The sequence below is a fragment of the Clupea harengus genome, chromosome 11 (assembly GCF_900700415.2).
Source record: "Clupea harengus chromosome 11, Ch_v2.0.2, whole genome shotgun sequence".
NCBI lineage: Eukaryota > Metazoa > Chordata > Actinopteri > Clupeiformes > Clupeidae > Clupea > Clupea harengus.
The window spans coordinates 22607345-22627428 of NC_045162.1; the positions used below are offsets into that span (position 1 = coordinate 22607345).

Sequence of the window (20084 nt, forward strand, 5' to 3'; positions counted from 1 at the left end):
TTGTAGATTACAGTTTGGATTTGACATCCACGCAATTTTTTCTGATGTGGCATTTAACATCTGGTGGGAGGAAGTTCATGGATTCGTTTAGCACAGAAACCCCATCAGTAAGAATGTGTGCGTGCGTGTGTGTGCGTGCATCATGATTTGTGCCATTATTGTTTACATGATTGAGGCATAACTCCTTTTGATCATGAAAACATAGGAAAAAGCTGACACAAGCTGAGTGATCTACCACAATCTGTTGCACAAGTAATATACTGTATTGTGATACCGCTTTTGAGTGTGTGTTGTGTGTGTTTCTGAGTGCAACTTTTATACGGCCACACTGGTGATGCATTGCAGATGACGTACTGTAGTTAAGCATGTGTATGCATATGTGTGTGTCTGTGTTTGTGTGTGTGTGTGTGTGTGTCTTTCATAAGACATATGAACCATTTCTCCCACTCCTTCCTAATGTTTTATGTTGGGTGTGTGTTCTGAATGACTGTCTTGGGGTCTCGGAGGCTGTGGATGGGCTTTGGAGACAGATGGTGTTTCGTGATTGCACACGCATTGTGTTCTCCAAAAACATTCCACAAAATGGGCTCCCTCTCCTCAACCAGATGTCATTGGGCTGAGGTGCCTGTGTTTGTGTTAGGTGGTGTTTCCACGCCCTGGTGAGGCGAGCTGTGCTGTGGAGCGTGTGTGTGTGTGGTGTGTGTGTGTGTGTGTGTGTGTGTTGTGTGTGTGTGTGTGTGTTGAGGGGGATGGGGGGCACACACATGTGGTGCACGGGGGCCAGACGCACTGGTCCTCACACCACTTCATCATCACAGACAGGTGTGTACAGCTGAGGAATGTCAGGTGTTTCCTGTTATAACCACCCCCCCACACACACACACACACACACACCACACACACATTCACACACACGGTCCCCTTTACTCCTGGGTTCTGCTGATAACAACCATGCACACACACACAGGACATTTTCATATCTGGACACTTTCTTTACATTGGCCTTTGAAACATAACATGGTTTGTTCATGTGCTTATATGGGTGTATGTGTGTGTGTGTGTGGTGTGTGTGGTGTGTGTGCTGTGTGTGTGTGTAGTGTGCCCATGACACAAATATAAGAGAGATTTATCTTCGGGTCATCTGGACTGGGGCATGCTACATGGACCCCCGTGGCTGCTGCTGGTCTGCGTGCGCTCCGTCACTGTGGGTTGCAGCAGTCCCAGCATCTGCAGCTGTTGTCCTCAGGGCTGCCACATCCTCTCATGCGCCGCTGCTGATGTAGACGTGGGGTGGGGACGGGCCTGTAAGCATCCAGCCCCAGGAGCTCCCTCTCTCTCTCTCTCTCTCCTCTCTCTCTTTCTCTCTCTCCTAACCTATCCCTTTCAGTCTCTCCCTATCTCTCTCCCCTCTCTCTCTCCACTCCATCTCCTCTCCTCCCTCTCTCTCTCTCTCTCTCCCCTCCCTCTCTCTCTCCCTTCTCCCTCTCCCTCTCTCTCTCTCCCTCCATTCCTCTCCATCTCTCTCTCTCTCCCTCTTCTCTCTCTCTCCCTCTCCCTCCCTCCATCTCCCTCTCTCTCTCTCCCTCCCTCTCTCCCTCTCTCTCTCCCTCTCTCTCCCTCTCTCTCTTCTCTCTCTCCCTCTACCTTCCTTTCAGTCTCTCTCTCTCTCCCTATCTCTTCCCTCTCTCTCTCCCTCCATCTCCCTCTCCCTCCCCTCTCTCTCTCTCTCTCCACTCTCTCTCCCTCCCTCTCCCTCTCCCTCTCTCTCTCTCCCTCCATCTCTCTCCATCTCTCTCGCTCTCCTTCCCTCTCTCTCTCTCTCTCACTTCCTCCCTCTCTCCCGCTGTCTCCTTCCCACTCCTCGTGTGTCTGCCTGGCCCGGCGCCGCGGCGCTCAGCTGGCCTGCCTCAGCACCAGTGACAAAAGGCGCAAGAGCATTTCATCACCCGCCCACCCGCCGCTTCCAGCGCTCCCCACCCCCGCCACCCGCCTCTGTAACTGGGCCGCCTTTGTCTCCAGCGCCGCGGCTCTGCGACCCCATGCGGCTCTGGGGCTCTCTGCTGGAATGCCTGCGCGGCCCTCGGCCTGAGAACCCCATCGCACGTGCTGCGCCGAACGCTGAAGTCTTTACCATGTGCATCTGGTTTTATCACAGGGAGTAAAGAAAAAAGAAATGCTGCGTCTCAGCCATTCCGGCTCGAGGCTGCATGCGGTAGTTTCTGCCTGTGTCTCTGGACCTAGCATGAAGTGATGGCAAACAGCAGAAGCAGTGCAGAGGCTGGTGCTGCTGTCAGAAGCTGCCCTTGAGACAGATCTGGTCCTGAGTGGACGCTCTGGTTCGGCTGCTGTTTCCAATGGAGCTGTGGGAGCCCTGGAGATTATGGAGCTACTGTGCCGGACGTCAGAGTATAAACCTCCACGAGCCCCTGACAACCTTGACAACCTGAATTTACAGGACTGTTGTAGAAAAGTTATGAGTGTGTAAGTATAAAATATACAACTACAAGAGTACTTTAGAATAGTACAGAAGTGCCACAGTATGGCGTCTAGAGGTCCTATGTAGGCAAAGAACCATATGGTTTTCGGGTTCTTTACAGAGCTGTTTTTCATCCTCTTGTAGTAGGACTTGCCAAAGAACCTCTAAAGGTTCTATCCCTTATATTTTGCTCTAAAGGTCTGGATTTCTGATCTTTGGGGGGAGTTGTGCTCAACAGGTAATCAGCAGGACTGAGTCTTTCTCCTCCCATCAGCATCTGGCTGAGGCAGTGCTGCTCTGCTCTAATGGTCCCAGTGATTAGGTGCAGAGCTCCTGATTGGCTAATGAGGAGCTCTCAGCAAATTTATGGCGTCAGAGCAGAACTCTTAATGGGCCTTTAATTGGCCCGGGCCATTAAGCTGTCTCATTCTGGGCTGTGGAGAGTAAATCAAGGCTCCGAAAAAATCAGACGCCACCGAGGAAACCAGACCCTATCCAGGATTAGGTGTGCGTGGGCGAGTGGGACGGGGGAGTTGTGTGTCTGTGTGTGTGTGTGTGTGTGTGTGTGTGTGTGTGTGTGTGTGTGTGTGTGTGTGTGTGTGTGTGTGTGTGTGTGTGTGTGTGTGTGTGTTTGTGTGAGTGAGTGGGTGGGTTGGTGGGGTGGCGGGTCAAGCGTTGGTCTGCGAAGTGCAGCATTAAACCCCTCAGATTCAATAAAACAGTAGGCAATCACAGCATCAACACCATGCCGCGCAAGGGTTCTGTTTTTGGGGCGGCCCGGAGCCGCTCTGAGATATTCCCCAGACCTGGAGCGGCGGGCGGGATGCGAGCCAGGCGCGGGCCACGTGCGGCGCAGCGGACCACGAGCCGTGCTGGTGCCGCGAGTACACACCACGGCTGGGCTAATGCAGACCAGAGCCACCGAGGAGCTGCAACAGCCCACCAGGCCTGGGAAAATAAATGTAGCTGACAGACAGTTTCAAAGCTTGGCTGACCCAGTTTAAGGGGAAATTTGAAATGTAGATGCAAAAAAAAAGAAAGGGGCAGAGAGAGAGGAGGGAAGAGAGTGAGAGAGAAAGAGAGAAAGAGAGAGAGAAGAGAGTGAGAGAGAGAGAGAGAGGGAGCGATGGAGGGAAAGGAGGACTGAAGGGAAGCCTGGTTGGTTTTGGAATCAGACCCCCGCTACATCTGCGATAACATTGTAGTCCTCATAGGGATTTGTACATGTAACCCCCCCCCTCGCCACACCACGTACACACACACACATATACACACACATACACACACACACACAATCACACAAGATTCTGGCCCAACTCCCAAAACACTGCAACACTTCACACTTTTCTCCACACATACCCTCCTGTGCATTCCTGGTGGTTTGCACAAGTAATTGCTGTGGTCGAGAGGCTTGAGAACAAGCTTCCTCTAAGCCTCCCTGGCTGGCTTACCTCAACATCTTTTCAGAATCTCTCCCTCTCTCTCCTCTTTTCTTTCCCTCACTGTCAGTATTAGTCCGCGTGTGTGTGTGTGTGTGTGTGTGTGTGTGTGTGTGTGTGTGTGTTTGTGTGTGTGTGTTTGAGTTTTTCAGGGGTGCAGGGGTTTCATTTGTCTCGGCCTGCGTTCACACACATTAACACTCCTTTGATAAAGTCCCACACAGCTCCGGGCAGAGCAAGCAGGCGAGTGAGTGAGTGATCGGGAGGGAGGGAGGGAGAGCTGATTGTGAGTGTGAGAGTCAGACGTGAATGCCAGTCTTCTTTTTTTATTGAACACTTCCAAGTTCCCTCACATAAACATTCTTTTTTCATCTGTTCTTTTTCTTCCCCTTCCTTCCTTTCTTTCTTTCACCTCCCAATCTCGGCCTCCGAGAGCCTTTCATTTACATTCTAATCGCCGCTGCTTTGAAAAAGAGGCTTTTGTCTGCCAGCATCTCGTTACTCACGGGCCGCGCAGAGAGGGCTGCTGTTGTTAGTGTTGTTCTTTGTGTGAGGTACTGCATAAAAAAGTACTCTTGATTACTGAAACAAGGTCCCACATTTTTGGACGAGCGTCAAGTCTGCTAACCAGAAGAGCTCTGCACAGCATCAGGCTGCACATGCTCCTGAAGCTAACTCTCTTTGTGTGTGTGTGTGTGTGTGTGTGTGTGTGTGTGTGTGTGTGTGTGTGCGTGTGCGTGTGCGTGTGCGTGTGCGTGTGCGTGTGCGTGTGCGTGTGCGTGTGCGTGTGTGTGTGTGTGCCTATGCCCATGCATGTGCATGTGCATGAGTGTATGTAGGCATATGCTTCCATCCAGTTTTGTCTTCAATGTGGCACTAACTTTGCAGAATGAGGTAAAGCCCTGTTATCACCGCAGTAACCTCACAGAGGAGGCCCACTGACCCACAGCAGTCTCTCCTCAGTCTGCTGGCCAGTCCTGAGTCTCCTGGCTGGACTGGCAGGCTGGAGTGACAAAAGCAACCATTAGCCAGATGAAATCACTCCATCTCAAGTGTCAGTGTGTTGAATGCAAACAACTGAATTGCGTGTCCTTTTAACGGTTCCCTGGTCTGGTTGAGCATAATTGAGGAGCTGGAAGGTCGGGTGCAAAGCCGTGTGTCTGATTACAGGTGTTTGCTTTGGAGATAGGGCTCTCTCCACTCACAAACTGCAGGAAATGAGAAACAGAAAGTTTACATACTTTTATATACAGCAGATTCCTACTATGTCATTTGTAAAAGTTGTTGACTTTTATACTTCACCCAGTTCTTATTGCATATGATTCCACCAGTGGACATGATTATGTTGCAAAGCGACTACACTGAAAAAAAGCTTTTGTCTTCGAGATAAATGATTTATTTTGCCTGAAAAAACTGTCTAGGGTAAAAGTGAGGGTCCTTACTCTGTCTGTCCCAAAGTCTCTGAATGGTGACCTCTCTCTGTTATAAAGTTGAAATCTGTGAGCACTCCCACCTGTGCAGTCTCTGATTACTCTTATAGAGTGTATCTGTTGCCTGAGCTCCCTGGCTCTAGATCTGCACTCTATCAGCTCAACGGGCATGCCTGTCACGCTCTTATGAACAGTCTGTGATGTGGAATTTTGTGATAGCAAGTCCTGTCAGATAAGTGTGTGTGTGTGTGTCTATGTCTAGGTCTGCACATGTCTGAGTGTGTGTGTGTGTGTGTGTGTGTGTGTGTGTGTGTGTGTGTGTGTGTGTGTGTGTGTGTGTGTGTGTGTGTGTGTGTGTGTGTGTGTGTGTGTACTGGAATGTATTGCATGAGTGAGTGAGGAAGAGTGTGTGGAATGCCACCATTGACATGCGACAGTAATTAGACCTGATCGATAAAAGATGAACCATCACTTCGACTTGGATGCTTTCCAAATTCTTTGCGAGCTGCACCTGGGCTTGACATGGCACATTTCGTGTTTCTAGAATGCACATGTGAGACTAGACACAGAAGAACAGAGAGAGGGAAAGAGAGAGAAAGAGAAAGAGAGAGAGAGAGAGAGAGAGAAACTGAAAAAACTCAAATGAAAGGTGGCATCAGTGCCAGGGCAGTATAAAGTGCCATGGTGGAGATGCTGTGCAGGCACACTCACTGTGCAACCGATCTGAGGCCAACCCCTGCCACGTGTATAGTGAAGCAGAGATGGATAAACAGTGTAATGCTGAGCAATAGATCACATTGTAGCACTACTTTGAAAGGGAATTTGAAAGGCATTGTTCAGGGTTCCTCTTGGATGACATTTTGTGCGTGAAAGTCTGTTTCTTTGGTGAGGGAGACATAGGCTTGAGCAGTACTCTGGTAAACTGGGTGATGTCATTTATAATCTAGCTATCTCTAGTCACCATTTGTGCTATGGAAGTGAGCCTATGTTTGCATGGCATTCACTTAATGGGTTCGTTTAGCGTATTCACGTGTGAAGAAGCTATTTGTCAGACTTCCAGGAGATCAGGCTCTTTGTGATACAGGAAGAGAAAGCAGGAGAAACTCTGTCTTTTGGGTGTGTGTGTTTGTTTGTGTGTGTGTGTGTTTGTGTGTGTGTGTGTGTGTGTGTGCGTTTCTGTGTGTGTATGTGTGTGTGTGTGTGTGTGTGTGTGTGTGTGTGTGTGTGTGTGACCCCTTCAGAGAGCGCTCTTTTGTTCCTCTGTGTGCTCTTGTGTCGAACGGAAGCCCTGTGTTTTGAGTGCCCTCCCGTGGAGCCCCCCCCGAGGCCGATTCCAGTCTTATTTATGGGTCCTGTTTCAAATGGAAGTCATGTCATGCTCCACTGACTCGGCCTGCTCAAATATTTTCCCTGCTAGGCAGCTGAAAGATGGCTGAGGGCTCACCTCGGTGTGTGCTCAGACCTGTTGAGTCTTTGCATGTCTGTGTGTGTGTGAGTGTGTGTGTGTTAGTGTGTTGTGTTTGTGTGTTGTGTTAGTGTGTTGTGTGTGTGTGTGTGTTAGTGTGGTGTGTGTGTGTGTGTGTGTGTGTGTGTGTGTGTGTGTTAGTGTGGTGTGTGTGTGTGTGTGTGTGTGTGTGTGTATGTGTGTGAGTCCTGTGTCTACAGAAACTTGTACCATTTTGATGTAAAGGAAGAAACCCTCCACCCATTGTCACAGTGTTTTGATTATTGTGGAGATGTGGTCCACCATATGGTCTGCCTGTGGAGTCCACCATACTCTCCCCTACTCTGCCTCAGCTGTCTGTCAGTCTGTCAGCACCTTACTGTCGGGGTGTCACCATCTCTGTGCCTGTGGACTTGACACACTTGTCCATCACTGAGAGTCTGCTGAGAGACTCCTGGTTAGGGGGATGAGTGGTGAGGAGAGGATGTCCTTTACTGTCTTGGCTAAAGAGCCCCCCAGCCCCCCACCCCCCCAAATCATGTTTAAGCGGGTAACCACGCAAGGTCACGACCCCACCATGCTTAACTGCCGCTGAGTCTCCAGTGAGTCACCCTAAAAGGCTCCCTTCAAAGCCAAAATCACCAGCAAGGGAAGCACTAAGACACGCACACACAGTCATGCATGTACTTACAAATTGCTCACATGTAACACACAGATGTGTATGAGCACATACACACACAAACACACACACACACATACACACTTTGTCTAAGTTAAAAGTGGAATGGCATATCATGGTTTAACTTCTGCCTTTCTCTCTCTCTCTCTGTGCAGCCCTGGGGCAGATCATGCTGTATGTGGATGGAATGAATGGCCTGATTAGCCATAATGAAACAGTGCAGTGGCTCTACACCCTCATCGGATCTAAGGTGAAGAGAGCTGGACCTACAGCAGTCTGTGTGTGTGTGTGTGTGTGTGTGTGTGTGTGTGTGTGTGTGTGTGCATACCTGTGTGTGTTCCTAAGTGTGTGTCTGTTTATGTATGTGGCAAGATTGGTTCCGTGCATTTCCTGCACAAACCAATTCTTCTCGCCTCTACTCCCGTTTCCTGCCGTTTTCTTCTTCTTGCTCTTCTTTTTCTTCTTTTTCTGCCCATCTCTCCATTTCTCCCTCTCTCTCTCTCTCGCCCTCACTATCTCTCTCTCTCTCTCTCTCTCTCTCCTTCTCCCTCTCTCTCTCCTGTAAATAGCCACATGTGGAATACACAGGATGGTTTTGATCAGGACAGAGACTGCTCTCAGTTTATTAGACCCAGATCTCCCTCTTGCTGCCTGTTATTCCATTTCACTGCTCACTGTTTCTCCTCTCTGCTTATTCTATTCATTTTTCCTTCTTTTCTTTTTACTCTTCTCTGTTGTCTTTGTCACTCTCCTTTTTTGTTGAAATTCCATTTTAAGTGAGTTTTGATGATACCCTGTGTGTGTATGTGTGCGTTTTGTTGTAAGGCTACAGGAGAGTAGAACCCAAAGCTAGCTGCTTTATAAATTTGTCACAGGACTCTCCTTTGTCCTTGAGAGCTCATACAGTAATAAAACAGTATTTCTGTGGGCTTAATGCTCTGCTGTCGGTTACATAAGACAATAATGACAGGATCCCAAAAAAAAACGAGTCAGAATGGAGGCATGAAGTACCTTCTCTAGTTTCCTCTCCGTCTGCCTGCAACTGTTATCAAAGGCCTCCACAACACTGAGCAGGAAGTCTTTGCCACGCACAGAAGAAATGTCGTGTCATTTACTCACTGATATCTGAACTTATCAAACTATGACACACACTCTTTAATACATCATCTGTAGGCATGGTCTGAAATGTAGATGGAAACCATAAATGCTCATGTACTATATGTATATGTTAGGGGTTTAAAAAGGAACACCAGCGTGCTGTGTTTGTCACTGGGGTTGTGTAACATTGAAAGAGCTTCTCTTTCTCCTTGAGTGCAGTTCCGTCTGGTGGTGAAGACGGCCCTTGAAGCTGCTGCTGGTGTTCGTGGAGTACACCGAGGCCAACGCGTCTTTGCTCATCGAGGCCGTCAGCGCCGTGGACACCAAGAGAGGTGAGTGTTGGATGAACGCTCTCAGCGGCACACACACACTACCACAAGATGTTTGTTAGCCTCACACACACACACACACACACCGGTGGAACACCATCTTGGCGCCCTGACTGTAGCTTTTCGTAACTCCTCCCAAGGTCTGTTTTCGTAAATGTTTGACCCTACCCGAAAACGAGCGCGTCGTCGTTCCTGTCTTTATAAGATCGTGTTGATGTGGTAGTAGCGGAGGCGTATCAGATTCTGCCAGTGTGGGGTCACAGCTCAGGGTGACGTGTGTGTTGTACCTCTGGGCTCCCGTTACAAAGACACCAGACACATTGCAGCGCTCATGTGTGATACGACTGGAGCAGACCACGGCTCTCCCCCACAGTGTGGTCAGATTACCTGCATCTTCAGAGGGGAGAGAGAGGGTGAGAGAGGGAGAGAGAGAGAGAGGGAGAGAGAGAGAAATAAAAGTCAGTTCTGAACCCCTGCTGATTGTGTTGCATAATTGAGAAGAACATGATCCGTGTGTCACTGGCTGACCCTGCCCTTACCTCATGCCTGCTTTCCTCCAAAATACCAACCTCTCACCCTAACCCCCGGGCCCACACTCTCAGCCTCGCCGGGTCCGTCTCAGTTGCTTTCCTTCTCTCTGTCCCTCCACCATCACCGTTACCTGTGTTCACCTCTACCTCACACACACACACACACACACACACACACACACACACACACACACACACACACACACACACACACGCGCGCGCACACACGCGCACACACACGCACGCACGCACGCACGCACGCACACACACACACACACACACACACACACACACACACACACACACACACACACACACACACACACACACACACACACACACACACACACACACACACACACACACACACACACACACACACACGCTCACTATAATCCCAGCCGTGAGGCTAGATGTCATTGGTAGGTTGAGTAGGTTGAGAGCCATGATGTCTCTTAGATGTGGACTGTGCTATGGAGAGGATGGGTGTGTACTCTCTGCTATGAGTGGATCTACCTGACCTGAGTGTGTGCTTCCCGTTTGCAGGCTGTAAGCCGTGGTCAAATGCCATGGAGATTCTGGACGAAAAGGATGGAGTGGACACAGAGTTGCTGGTGTATGCCATGACTCTAATAAACAAGGTGGAGGCATCTCTTTCACTCTGTGCACTTTATGTCCGGCTTTATGATATATAACCACGTTCTATAAACACTAACCCATATATTCCTGAATTCAAACTAAAAGACTGAAATGGTGTTTTGTTCCTGGTAGACCCTGGCTGGGCTCCCTGATCAGGACTCCTACTATGATGTGGTGGACTGCCTGGAGGAGCAGGGGATTGAAGCCATGGCACACAGGCACCTGAACAGGAAGGGCACCGACCTTGACCTGGTGGAGCAGTTCAACATCTATGAGGTTAGGCAGCAGCAATCTTTCATTGTTAGGTGATGATAACAGCATAACTAACAAGGAGCCCCCATTTACGGCCACTAGGATGTAGTAGGCAGAATGTTGAAGAAGAGGAAACCACTTAAATAACTCTCTTAGAAAGAGCATTGGTGTGCATGTAGCATTTGTATGGTGTGTGTGTGCTGAGGTGACTTTAAGGTGGCATGTGCCCTCCTCCGTCTCTGTGCCCTCTCAGATGGCCCTGCGTCACGAGGACGGGGACGACGAGACCCAGCCGCCCCCCGCGGGCCGTAAGGACCGCCGGCGGGCCAGCGTGGGAGGGCCCCCAGAGAGGCGGGGCCTGGAGAGGAGGCGCAGCAGAAGACACTCCCTTCAGAACGGCAAGGGCCACACCTCTGCCCCGGCGTCGCCCCAGCAACCACGGCCACGGCCCCAACTTCCCGACGTTCAACGGGTCCAGGATTGAGAACATCAATGAGAGGTGAGAAAGACAAGGAGACACCCTCGACCCTCTGAGAAGAGGAGACAGGAGAAAGAGGACAAGAATGCTGAGGCAGAAAAAAGGAGGGATGGGTGATACAGTACAGAAGACAGTAAGGAGGGAAAAAATCATGTGCTCAACATGTGTTATACACAAGTCATTGTAAATGTCATCAACCACCCACCCTGTGAAAACATATGTACCCTATAAACTATTTTATTCAAACACGGAAGAATGGATCAAACTTGTCAGGTGTCTTGTCCATTCCTCTCCATCCTCCATTCATTGTCAGTAGAGCTTTAGCTTCAGCAGGGAAACACGGGCCCTTTCTCACGGTCTCAGCATCCCTTTCTCTGGAATGGTGCATTGCTCTCATGGTCTCGTCTCACAGTTTAAACTAATCTCATATTCATGAAAAATTATGATTTGCCTGGCCATAAAGAGAGTTACTCGCTTGGTCGGGATGCCTACATTCTTGGCATTTTTCTGTGCATGAGGCGCTGCCGTCTTCGCATCCACTGTTGTGAAAGGCCATGCTTCCCCCCCTAACCTCTCTCGGCCGGCGGCTCTCTGCTGTAGAGTCTGGCAGTCGGGTAAACACTGTCAGCAGACTAATCCTTCTCCGCAGTTCCGCTAGGGTTACTTCAGGCTGTGGTCAGGGCGCAGGCCAGCTCACCCACTGGAGGAATGCGCCAGGGAACCTCGCCATATCGCTTTTCCTTTTGAGCAGAACGTCTCAGGTGATTGGGGGGAGGGGGGAGGGGAGGGGGTGGAAACCACACTTGTCAGTGGGTGGAATTCGGGGCTTCATGTGGTTTATCACGGCTCAAGGCCGGCTCCAAGTTTAGGTGCTCACAGGGCGTGTTTGTTCTCTCCCCCCGCTGTCTTTTATCATTATCTTTCAGCACCGTCGCTCTGCCATGTTTTAAGTGGAATTTGAATCATTGTTTTTTTTGCAAAGACACTCATATGCACATAAAGTTCCATTAACACATATCATGCAGATCGCATAGAACATATACAGTTTCGGCTGCCCGCGTTGTAAATCAAGAACCGGAGATTTTGTTTTATTTCTCTGAGTGCCACGCAGTCTCTCGTTGAGACCTTGAACTCTTGTGAGCCCTGTAGCCTCAGCACATGCTACTGTACAGTTATATTATGGAAGCTATAGATTTACAGCTGACAGGAGCTGAGCTGTTTAAACTGGCCACAACAGAGCCCTCCGCCATATATCCACCTAGCCCTTCATCATTCACTGCACCGTGCTCCTTTTTTTCGCAGACCCACCCCAGACAAATCGAAGCCTCTATTAAGTGTGACAGGCAAGCGTTTTGAAGGATGGCGTCTGAAGCTGGTTTCCTCGCAGCGGCCTGGGTCAGCAGATAGTCGATCGCGCTTGAGTCGGTCATATGAGCCTGACGTCTGAGAGCTCACCACAGGAAATGAGAGCAGCCTTTGAGCGGCCTGTGCTTTCCATATCACTAATAAAGTCCAGCCCACAGAGAGAGGACTCTTGATAGCAACAAATGCCTTCGGATGCTTTACAGTCCGGCGGTGGGAGTTAGATTGGCAAACTTCAGGAGCCCTTAAAACTGTACAACATGACCATAAACCTTATACAGTATAAAGGATGAAGTATTTTTAAGTCCCGCTAGCAGTCAGTGAGCCAGAATTTCAGCTCGTATTAAGCAGTATGTCGATTACATTTCACTTATTTTGCATGGGAAGACATTGTAGGGAAACTATTTTTGACCTAACGGACGGATTTTTTACTGTGGTCCTAAACAGAATTCTACTGTGGTTTCTACAAATTGACATACAAAACTTACTCAGAAAAAATGAAACAAAGAATCAAACCACCAAACCACACATCCAGCTGGATGTGTATTAAGAGATTTCAATGGTAATTGTGTGTTTCTCTGGAGAGTAATCTGTTTCCTTTGTCTAGTCCTCTGTTGTTGTCTTTTTCATGTTATTTCTGGTGTCTCCTTTCTCATCCTCTTTCCCAACTCTCTTTCCCCCCATACTCTTAATTTGTCCCTCCATCCATCCATTCCTCAATCCCTCCCTTCTACCACAGAGAGGAGGAGGAGGATTATGAGGAGGAGGAGGAGGAGGAGGAGGAGGAAGATGAGGAACCTCAGGTCACAGAGCCCTCTAGACAGGGAACTGCCAGGTATTCTGGGAAAAGTAGTTTTTTGTGAGGAGCACCTTGATTCTTTAGCTACCAGAATCCCAAGACCCCAGAATCCTGTAATGTGCTTGTATGCTTACACTCCAGCTTTGCCTATAGAGATACCTATAGGTCTCTTTGTGTTTAGTACTTGTCCCTAGTTCACCATCAACAGTTACTCATTACTCTGCTGTTTTGTTGTTCTAGTGGGGCATTGCCAGTGCCGCCAGCAGTAGCCACCCCAGAGGAGGCGTCTAGCTTGTGTTTGCCTTTTAAGTGCATGGTCAACCTCCTCCCCAGTGTTCCAGAGACTGTGGGGGAGCCACGAAGCAGGTCGGTGACCAGGGTCCCTCGCGCCGCCCCGATTCGCTCCCCTCCCCTGGCCACTGGCTCCCCTCTTCCCTCCTCTCCTGGCTCGTCTTTGAGGAGAGACACTCTCCACAGCCCGCCTGGGGCCTCCTCCAGAGAGTCTCACTCCCACCTCCCCCCCATGGCTCTCCCCCGCTCCCCTAGCGCGCACCAGGACCAGGCTGAGAGCCCGGGGGGCCCGTCTAGAGAGCAGCCGTGCAGGTAGAGCACCGAGAGAGGCTTTAACCTGCCATAGTCCATCACATGTCAACCCTGTGTCTGTGTGCGTGTGTGTGTGTGTGTGTGTGTGTGCCTAGCGCTGCTAAGGTGCACAGCAGGCAGCACCATGTGGCAATCACAGGGATCCCCAGCAGCTTGTTTCTCTCTCTTAGCCCTCGGGGGCAATTTCACAAAGAACACAAATCAATGTTGTTAAAAGATGTGGCTTACCTGGGCTAGCAGTCCAAACATTTACCAGTTTGGAAAAGCATCGGATGAGTAATTTAATTACACAGGGGCTAATAAATCTTGGTAGGCCCCTGTTGCTGATTCCTGTGTAATGTGGAAGAATGCATAGGACTCCATCAAAGAGGCGGTCTTTCCTCGGGCCAGTAGCTGGAAAGCAGGATGTTTCTGGGGAAGACTCCTAACTTCTCCTGACATTTACAAAGCATCTGCCTTTGATTGTGGCATCATATCTCTTCTAAAGCCCAGAGAAGCCAATAAATTAAAGCCGGTATATAAAGGCCAGCATGTTTCACATTTGAAATCATTTGAATGTCCACGGCGTATAAAAGAGCGGTGATCTGACAAGTAGAAGGCACGGCCATATCTCATGCATGTTTGCACCCCATTTCTGTCACAGTAGCATGGACAACCTGATCCGCCAGGTAAAGTGAACCGAGGACAACTGTCTCTGCAGTCAGCTGGGGAGGGCCATACAGAGGAGGCATTCATTTTGACCTTTGAGATCTGGCCATCATCAGTGTCACATTGCAGCCTCCCATTAATAACGCTGCTGCTATGGCTTTTCATGGTGACGATTCCATGTATGTTTTGAGGAGTATCAGTTAATAGATAAACTGATGATAAACCGTTTGATGCGAGCTCCGATTCCTGGCGCGTTGGAAATACTAAATGGCATTCCTGTGTAATTCTCTCATACTCCCCTGAGCTGGCTCTGTACGTCATGCGCTATGAAAACTTGTCCTCTGATTCACTTGCTGTCGATGTTTGTAGAGGCGCCCTCCACTATGCTTCTCCTCTCCCATTCAGCCTCTTCTTGCCAGACTCACTCTTATCCGTCTTCACCTCCTGTGTCTTCTCTTCTGTCTCTTCTCCTGTTTTGTCTCCTCCTTACAGTCAGTCAGATGTAGCACAGGCACAGGCCCCATGTGCTTTCTGTATGTCTAGGGCCAGCTTTGGTCCGGCCAGGTAAGATATCTGTCAGAAAAGAAGCCCACCTTTGCTCACAGGTCCCTCTCAGGATGCAGTCACAGCTGTCAAATGACAATTTGAATGTGTCTTTTTGAATTTGTACTGTTTTACTCACGGAATCACAACGCCACTGAAATAAGGTAACCTAACTGGCAGCATGTCATCCCATCTTCTCCTCACAGACACCATGGTCATGGCACCCCCTACCCTGGCCGGTCTCACTGTGTGGCCAGCGCTCCATCCACCCCACAGAGCCGCTTCGCTCCTTCATCTCCTCCTTCTCCCTCAGACGTCAAGACAGACAGGTAATGCTAAGCAGGGTAGCAATGAGCCAATGACTAGCTACATGATCCAGTGAAATCCCATGGCATCCCCTTATGGCTTCACCTCAATCATGTGACCAGTTTTGATTAACCCTGCTAATCTACGGCTAGTTATGGCTAATCATGAAAACGCTCTAACTCTATAGTTGTCTTTCTCTCGTCTCAGATCCACACTAGGGGGCCTGCTGACGTCCTCTTACCGGCAGCATCAGGAGTCTCTGGCCGCAGAGCGGGATCGGCGGCGCGCCTGGAGAGAGAGGAGCGACTGCAGAAGATTGAGCGAGAGAGAGGAGCCGCTTCAAGTGAGTGGCGGCATCCTTTTAGCACACCCATTCCGTTCTGGCGTCCCACTGCACTGACAACCAGCACACCTGCTTCATCTGCTAGCTCACCAACATACAACCATTGACAAATACTGAGAGTAATGCAACTCATTCATGCAGCCCAGAGAATTTGGCTTCTACTGTTCTGCTCATTACCCTGTCTGAGATTGTCTGCTGTAAACAAAGCTAGCAGTCCAGTGTATTATGTTTATAAGTAATATATTTGAGATAAGGCCATGCAGTAGCCACTACCGAACTTCCCCAGTTAGGAGGGAGCATCTGAAGTGTTTGTTCAGACCCTTATCAGAGACTGGCGCTCTGTTTTTCAGACTGGCCTGTGGTGGTCACTTCTTATTATGGCCATGTCTGAGCTATTATTCTCCATGGCGGCTGTGGAAGTGCTGCTCCAGCATGATACAGCAGTCTGGCTTCTGACTGGTCTCACCATATAAAGATTCATTCTGGCCCTGAGTGTGTTAGCTTTGCCCTTTGTTGCTACTCCATCATGTCATCCTGTTCCTAGCGCAACACCCAGAGAGTCACGCCATCCCAGACCAAACCATTTACCGTATAAACCAAGACAAAAAACCCATGACATCGGTTTCACTCACAAAGAACAACTTCCCTGCAATAATTAGTCAGACAACAAACCCGGCTAATAAATCAGCTCTCGGCAGGTTCTGTGTGCAGAGTCTCCCTGCCTCTCACGGCCAGTGCAGATGTTGAGATTGCAGACGGACCACATTTCTCATGGCTGATTTCTATTCAATAACACGGATCGGGTGATCAGGGACGCCCCCGCTGTCCACTCCATGTCCCCTTCCTGACCCCCCCAGGACTCCCTCAGTCGCCGCTAACATGCCGTGGAGATCCTTTAATTCCTTGGTCTCACCACGGCACCGGGAACACTTCCAGGCTAATCTCCTTTTTATTAGAAGCGCTGTGCCAAATAAATCAGGACAATTTACTCACAAATCACGTGGAACAACACGTCCGAGCAGGGGACAGAATATTACTGGTAAATCACAAAAGCATCTTCACAATCCAGATGTTTCTCTACAGCATGCAGGTGTTGCAGTCCACTTGCAAAATTCTGATAAAGATTTCTTCTTTCTTCTTTTGCTTTTAGTCGAGACTATGCCGACAAGCGGGAGGAGGTCAGACAAGCCCGGGAGGACAGGTTTGTGATTTTGTATTGATGTGTAAGAAGCCAAGAATGTGCACACATTTTTAACCTATATTCACACACTTAATCACCGCGAAGAATCAACGCTCATCTACTTTTACTGGAACCACTACAACACACTATCTCACAGGGAGCCATAAACTCTATGTTGGCATTAGTAGAGCAATGGTGCTCCTTGATGTCACATTTCCTTTTCTTTTAATTAAATCAAAGGGCCCTTTAAAGCCCAGTGGTAAATGTCCGTTGCAAAGTCAATGAGTCAGAATTCCTCACCGATGCCAGGGAAGGACAGGCAGAGCAGGTCAGGATCCTCGGCTGCAGCCCCGCTTTGAGGACAGGCTCAGGCTCGGGCTCGGGCTCGGGTTCAGGCGCAGGCTGTGTGGCTGCCAAACAAGTGCAATCCAAAGGGCTGATGTCACACCGAAGCCTCCAGCACATTAAAGATCAGTTATCAGAGGAACGGTAGTCATGCGCCTCAGAAGGGCCTGCTCAAACCAGCAGCAGATGTGGAGGCCGAGGCGGCAGGAACTCCAGGTGAAATGTGTGAGTCCACCTCTCCCCCAATTCCATTTCTGCTCAGGATTAAGATGCTGTAGCCCAAACAGGACAAGGTGTGTAATTGCCTTTCGACATGGCCATGCTCTAGATAAGGTGGACTCTCTCACTCACTCTCTCTCACTCTCTCTCTATCTCTCTCTCTCTCTCTATCTCTCTCTCTCTCTCTCTCTCTCTCTCTTTCTCTCTTTTATTTTCTCTCTCTCTCTTTTTCCATTTCTTTCTCTCTCTCTTTCTTACTCTCTGAGAGTAAGAGAATCCTGACTCAACCTTCAGATCCACACCAGAGGTTATCTCAAAAACGAATCTTCCACTTAAGGTTTGATCTCTAGCCTCACTGCAGCCTTCAAGAAAGAAAACCATTGGCCTGATTTTATTGTATCAGGCTCAAGATGGCCAAATACAGCTGAAGGCGAAATATGCATCTGGGGGACATTTTCAGTACAGAGCTTGTAATAGTTTTATATATTTTTTCGAATAATAACATTACATTATTTCTTTACATTTAGCCAGCAGGGGTCTATAAGTAGCGTTGCTGCAGATTTGGCTACGACCTCCTAAAAGAATGAGGGGGAGAGGTGGAATTAATAAACACATTCCTTCAGCCTGGACCCATGGAGCTGGATGCTCACACATACACCATACATCCAGATCAAGCTTCCAGGCTGACAGTATGTCTTTGGCATTCTGGCCCTAACGTGTGTATTTAATCTCAAATGTCCTCCAAAGCTGTCGGCCAACAAAACTGTTTGCAGTACATGTCCATCCGCGCTCCTCTTGGAAACATAGCCACAGAGCTGTCTTTTTGTTTCTGTGGTTGAGGATACGTTGTGTAGCCATGCCAGCCGTAATGATTTCCTCTGTGAATTCAGCCTTCATGAAAATGTCTATGTTGACACATGTCAGTATGTAGTTTGTGTTGCTTGGGTATAATTTATGGACAGGGAGTTTAGAAGGTTAGGCAAGTTCATTACATAACATTTTCATGTGGCATGTTATGTAATTATTGTTTAATTATCTCTGTGTGTGTGTATGTATGTGTGTGTGTGTGTGTGTGTGTGTGTGGTATCTGTGTGTGTGTGTGTCTCTGTGTGTGTGTGTGTGTGTGTGTGTGTGTGTGTGTGTGTGTGTGTGTGTGTGTGTGTGTGTGTGTGTGTGTGTGTGTTGTAGCTCATATGTCAATTCAACACATCAGGAAATTCAATCAAGGCAACATTCACAAAAAAAAAAAAACAGATCAGTGAAAATTAACAAGCCACAAATCATAGCCATAATCAAATGAATATTTATATTTTCATGCCTTTATGCCGAAATTAGAGGGAGAGTCACAGTCTATGCCTTGTGTTCAACATTTATATGAAGGAGTTAAGTACTGGATGTACAAGAAAAAAAAATAGTTATAAACATAAATCAATATGTCAGTTACAATGGTCACTTTAAAAAAGAAAACAAACCCCAACATCTGTTTCAATGTTCAAAGTTCCAATGTTCAGTTTCAAAACACAATTTTAGTGTATGAGTTCACAGTAACTGATTTACATATAAGAGTCGGAACTGAACGCTCTTCCACCATGAAGGCTAATCATGGAAGAATAGAAAAGAAGAAAAGACAAAAAGAGAGAAGTGATCGCCGCAAATCTCGTCACTCAGTAAAGGCTGGCTTATTTAGTGAAAATCTCCACTGTAGAAGATACTGTCTGTAACTTCCTCCAACAGACACGCATGGAATAGTTGCCATGGAAGCAGAGTTTCAAACAGGAGGGAATTTAGAGTAGTCACCTGGGAGAAGCCAGTAGGAAGTGCAAGGAGCCAGGGGTAATAATCCACGTCCAAGAAATATAGTTTGAGAAAAAATTATCCCTTAATTTAGGAAGCAGGTAACTTGGTGCCACAAGTTTAAATGTACAAAACTGCCACACTAATTTAAGAAAATGGAGAGTGTACACCTCATTGACTGCAGGGAATAGACAGTCAGCTGAATCTCCCTGTCAGGGAAGCAAGGCCTCCTACAATCTACGGTGGCCTACCCAAGTCAATCACAGGTAATCAATGACGTTCTGGAAATGAAGAAAATAGAGAAACAAATTTTGAGATGGAAGAACAAAGAGATAAGAAGATAAACTAGTGTGAAAGATATAATAAAGGGAAAGTATAGAAAATAGTAAGGCAAGTTATTTAGCACATACTATTAAAGACACCATTAGGCGGGGCATGGTGAAGGCTCTGTGTCATACCACACAGTGTGTGTGTGTGTGTGTGTGTGTGTGTGTGTGTGTGTGTGTGTGTGTGTGTGTGTGTGTGTGTGTGTGTGTGTGTGTGTGTGTGTGTGTGTGTGTGTGTGTGCGTGTGTGCGTGTGTGTGAGTTGTGGTAAGGTGCGCACCGATAGATGTGTATCCTAAAGGTCATGTGTGTTCTGCATGCAGGTATAAACAGGTGGAGAGGATAGCGGCGGAGGAGTATGAGCGGGAGCGTGTGAGAGCGCCACCCAGAGGTCGCACTGAGATCACACTGAGCCTGAGCTCCCGAACCCGAAGCACTTCTTCTTCTCACAGTCCCACTCCGGAGTCTGTCACACGCACACACACAACGCACGGTAAACACCACCACCACGCCAGCAACACCAACTTTGACTTATTTGTGAATGGTTTTCACTGGACTTACTTCTTACATTCTGAGAGACTCAAATAAGCTTAACATTACACTGTAGATCTTAATCTGTGTTTCAAGCTGGAAACACAATAAAGCATTTAGTGCTTATCGTGTTCTGAGTTTAGCTGTTCCAGCCCTTGTTTAGGAGGTCAGAGAATATCAGTGCATGCTGGCAGGCCAGGAGGTTTCTAGCACCACCACAGGTTTCTCCGTCCACCTGCTGCTCCTGCTGTGGGCACAACCCCTTCCCTGGCACTAGACTCTCACAACCTTC

The 20084-nt window shown here is 48.4% G+C and overlaps 1 protein-coding gene across 1 annotated transcript in view; it reads left to right on the forward strand.

The window, feature by feature from the left end:
* Window positions 1-20084, forward strand: part of fhod3b (formin homology 2 domain containing 3b) — a 107594-nt gene that overhangs the window by 67912 nt on the left and 19598 nt on the right. Inside the window, 14 exon segments of the mRNA XM_042709222.1 lie at window positions 7624-7718; window positions 8786-8809; window positions 8811-8898; window positions 9972-10066; window positions 10197-10340; window positions 10570-10788; window positions 14433-14770; window positions 14956-15078; window positions 15263-15344; window positions 15347-15377; window positions 15380-15398; window positions 16549-16599; window positions 19585-19798; window positions 19956-20041. Of these exon segments, the coding sequence (XP_042565156.1) occupies window positions 7624-7718; window positions 8786-8809; window positions 8811-8898; window positions 9972-10066; window positions 10197-10340; window positions 10570-10788; window positions 14433-14770; window positions 14956-15078; window positions 15263-15344; window positions 15347-15377; window positions 15380-15398; window positions 16549-16599; window positions 19585-19798; window positions 19956-20041 (1609 nt within the window).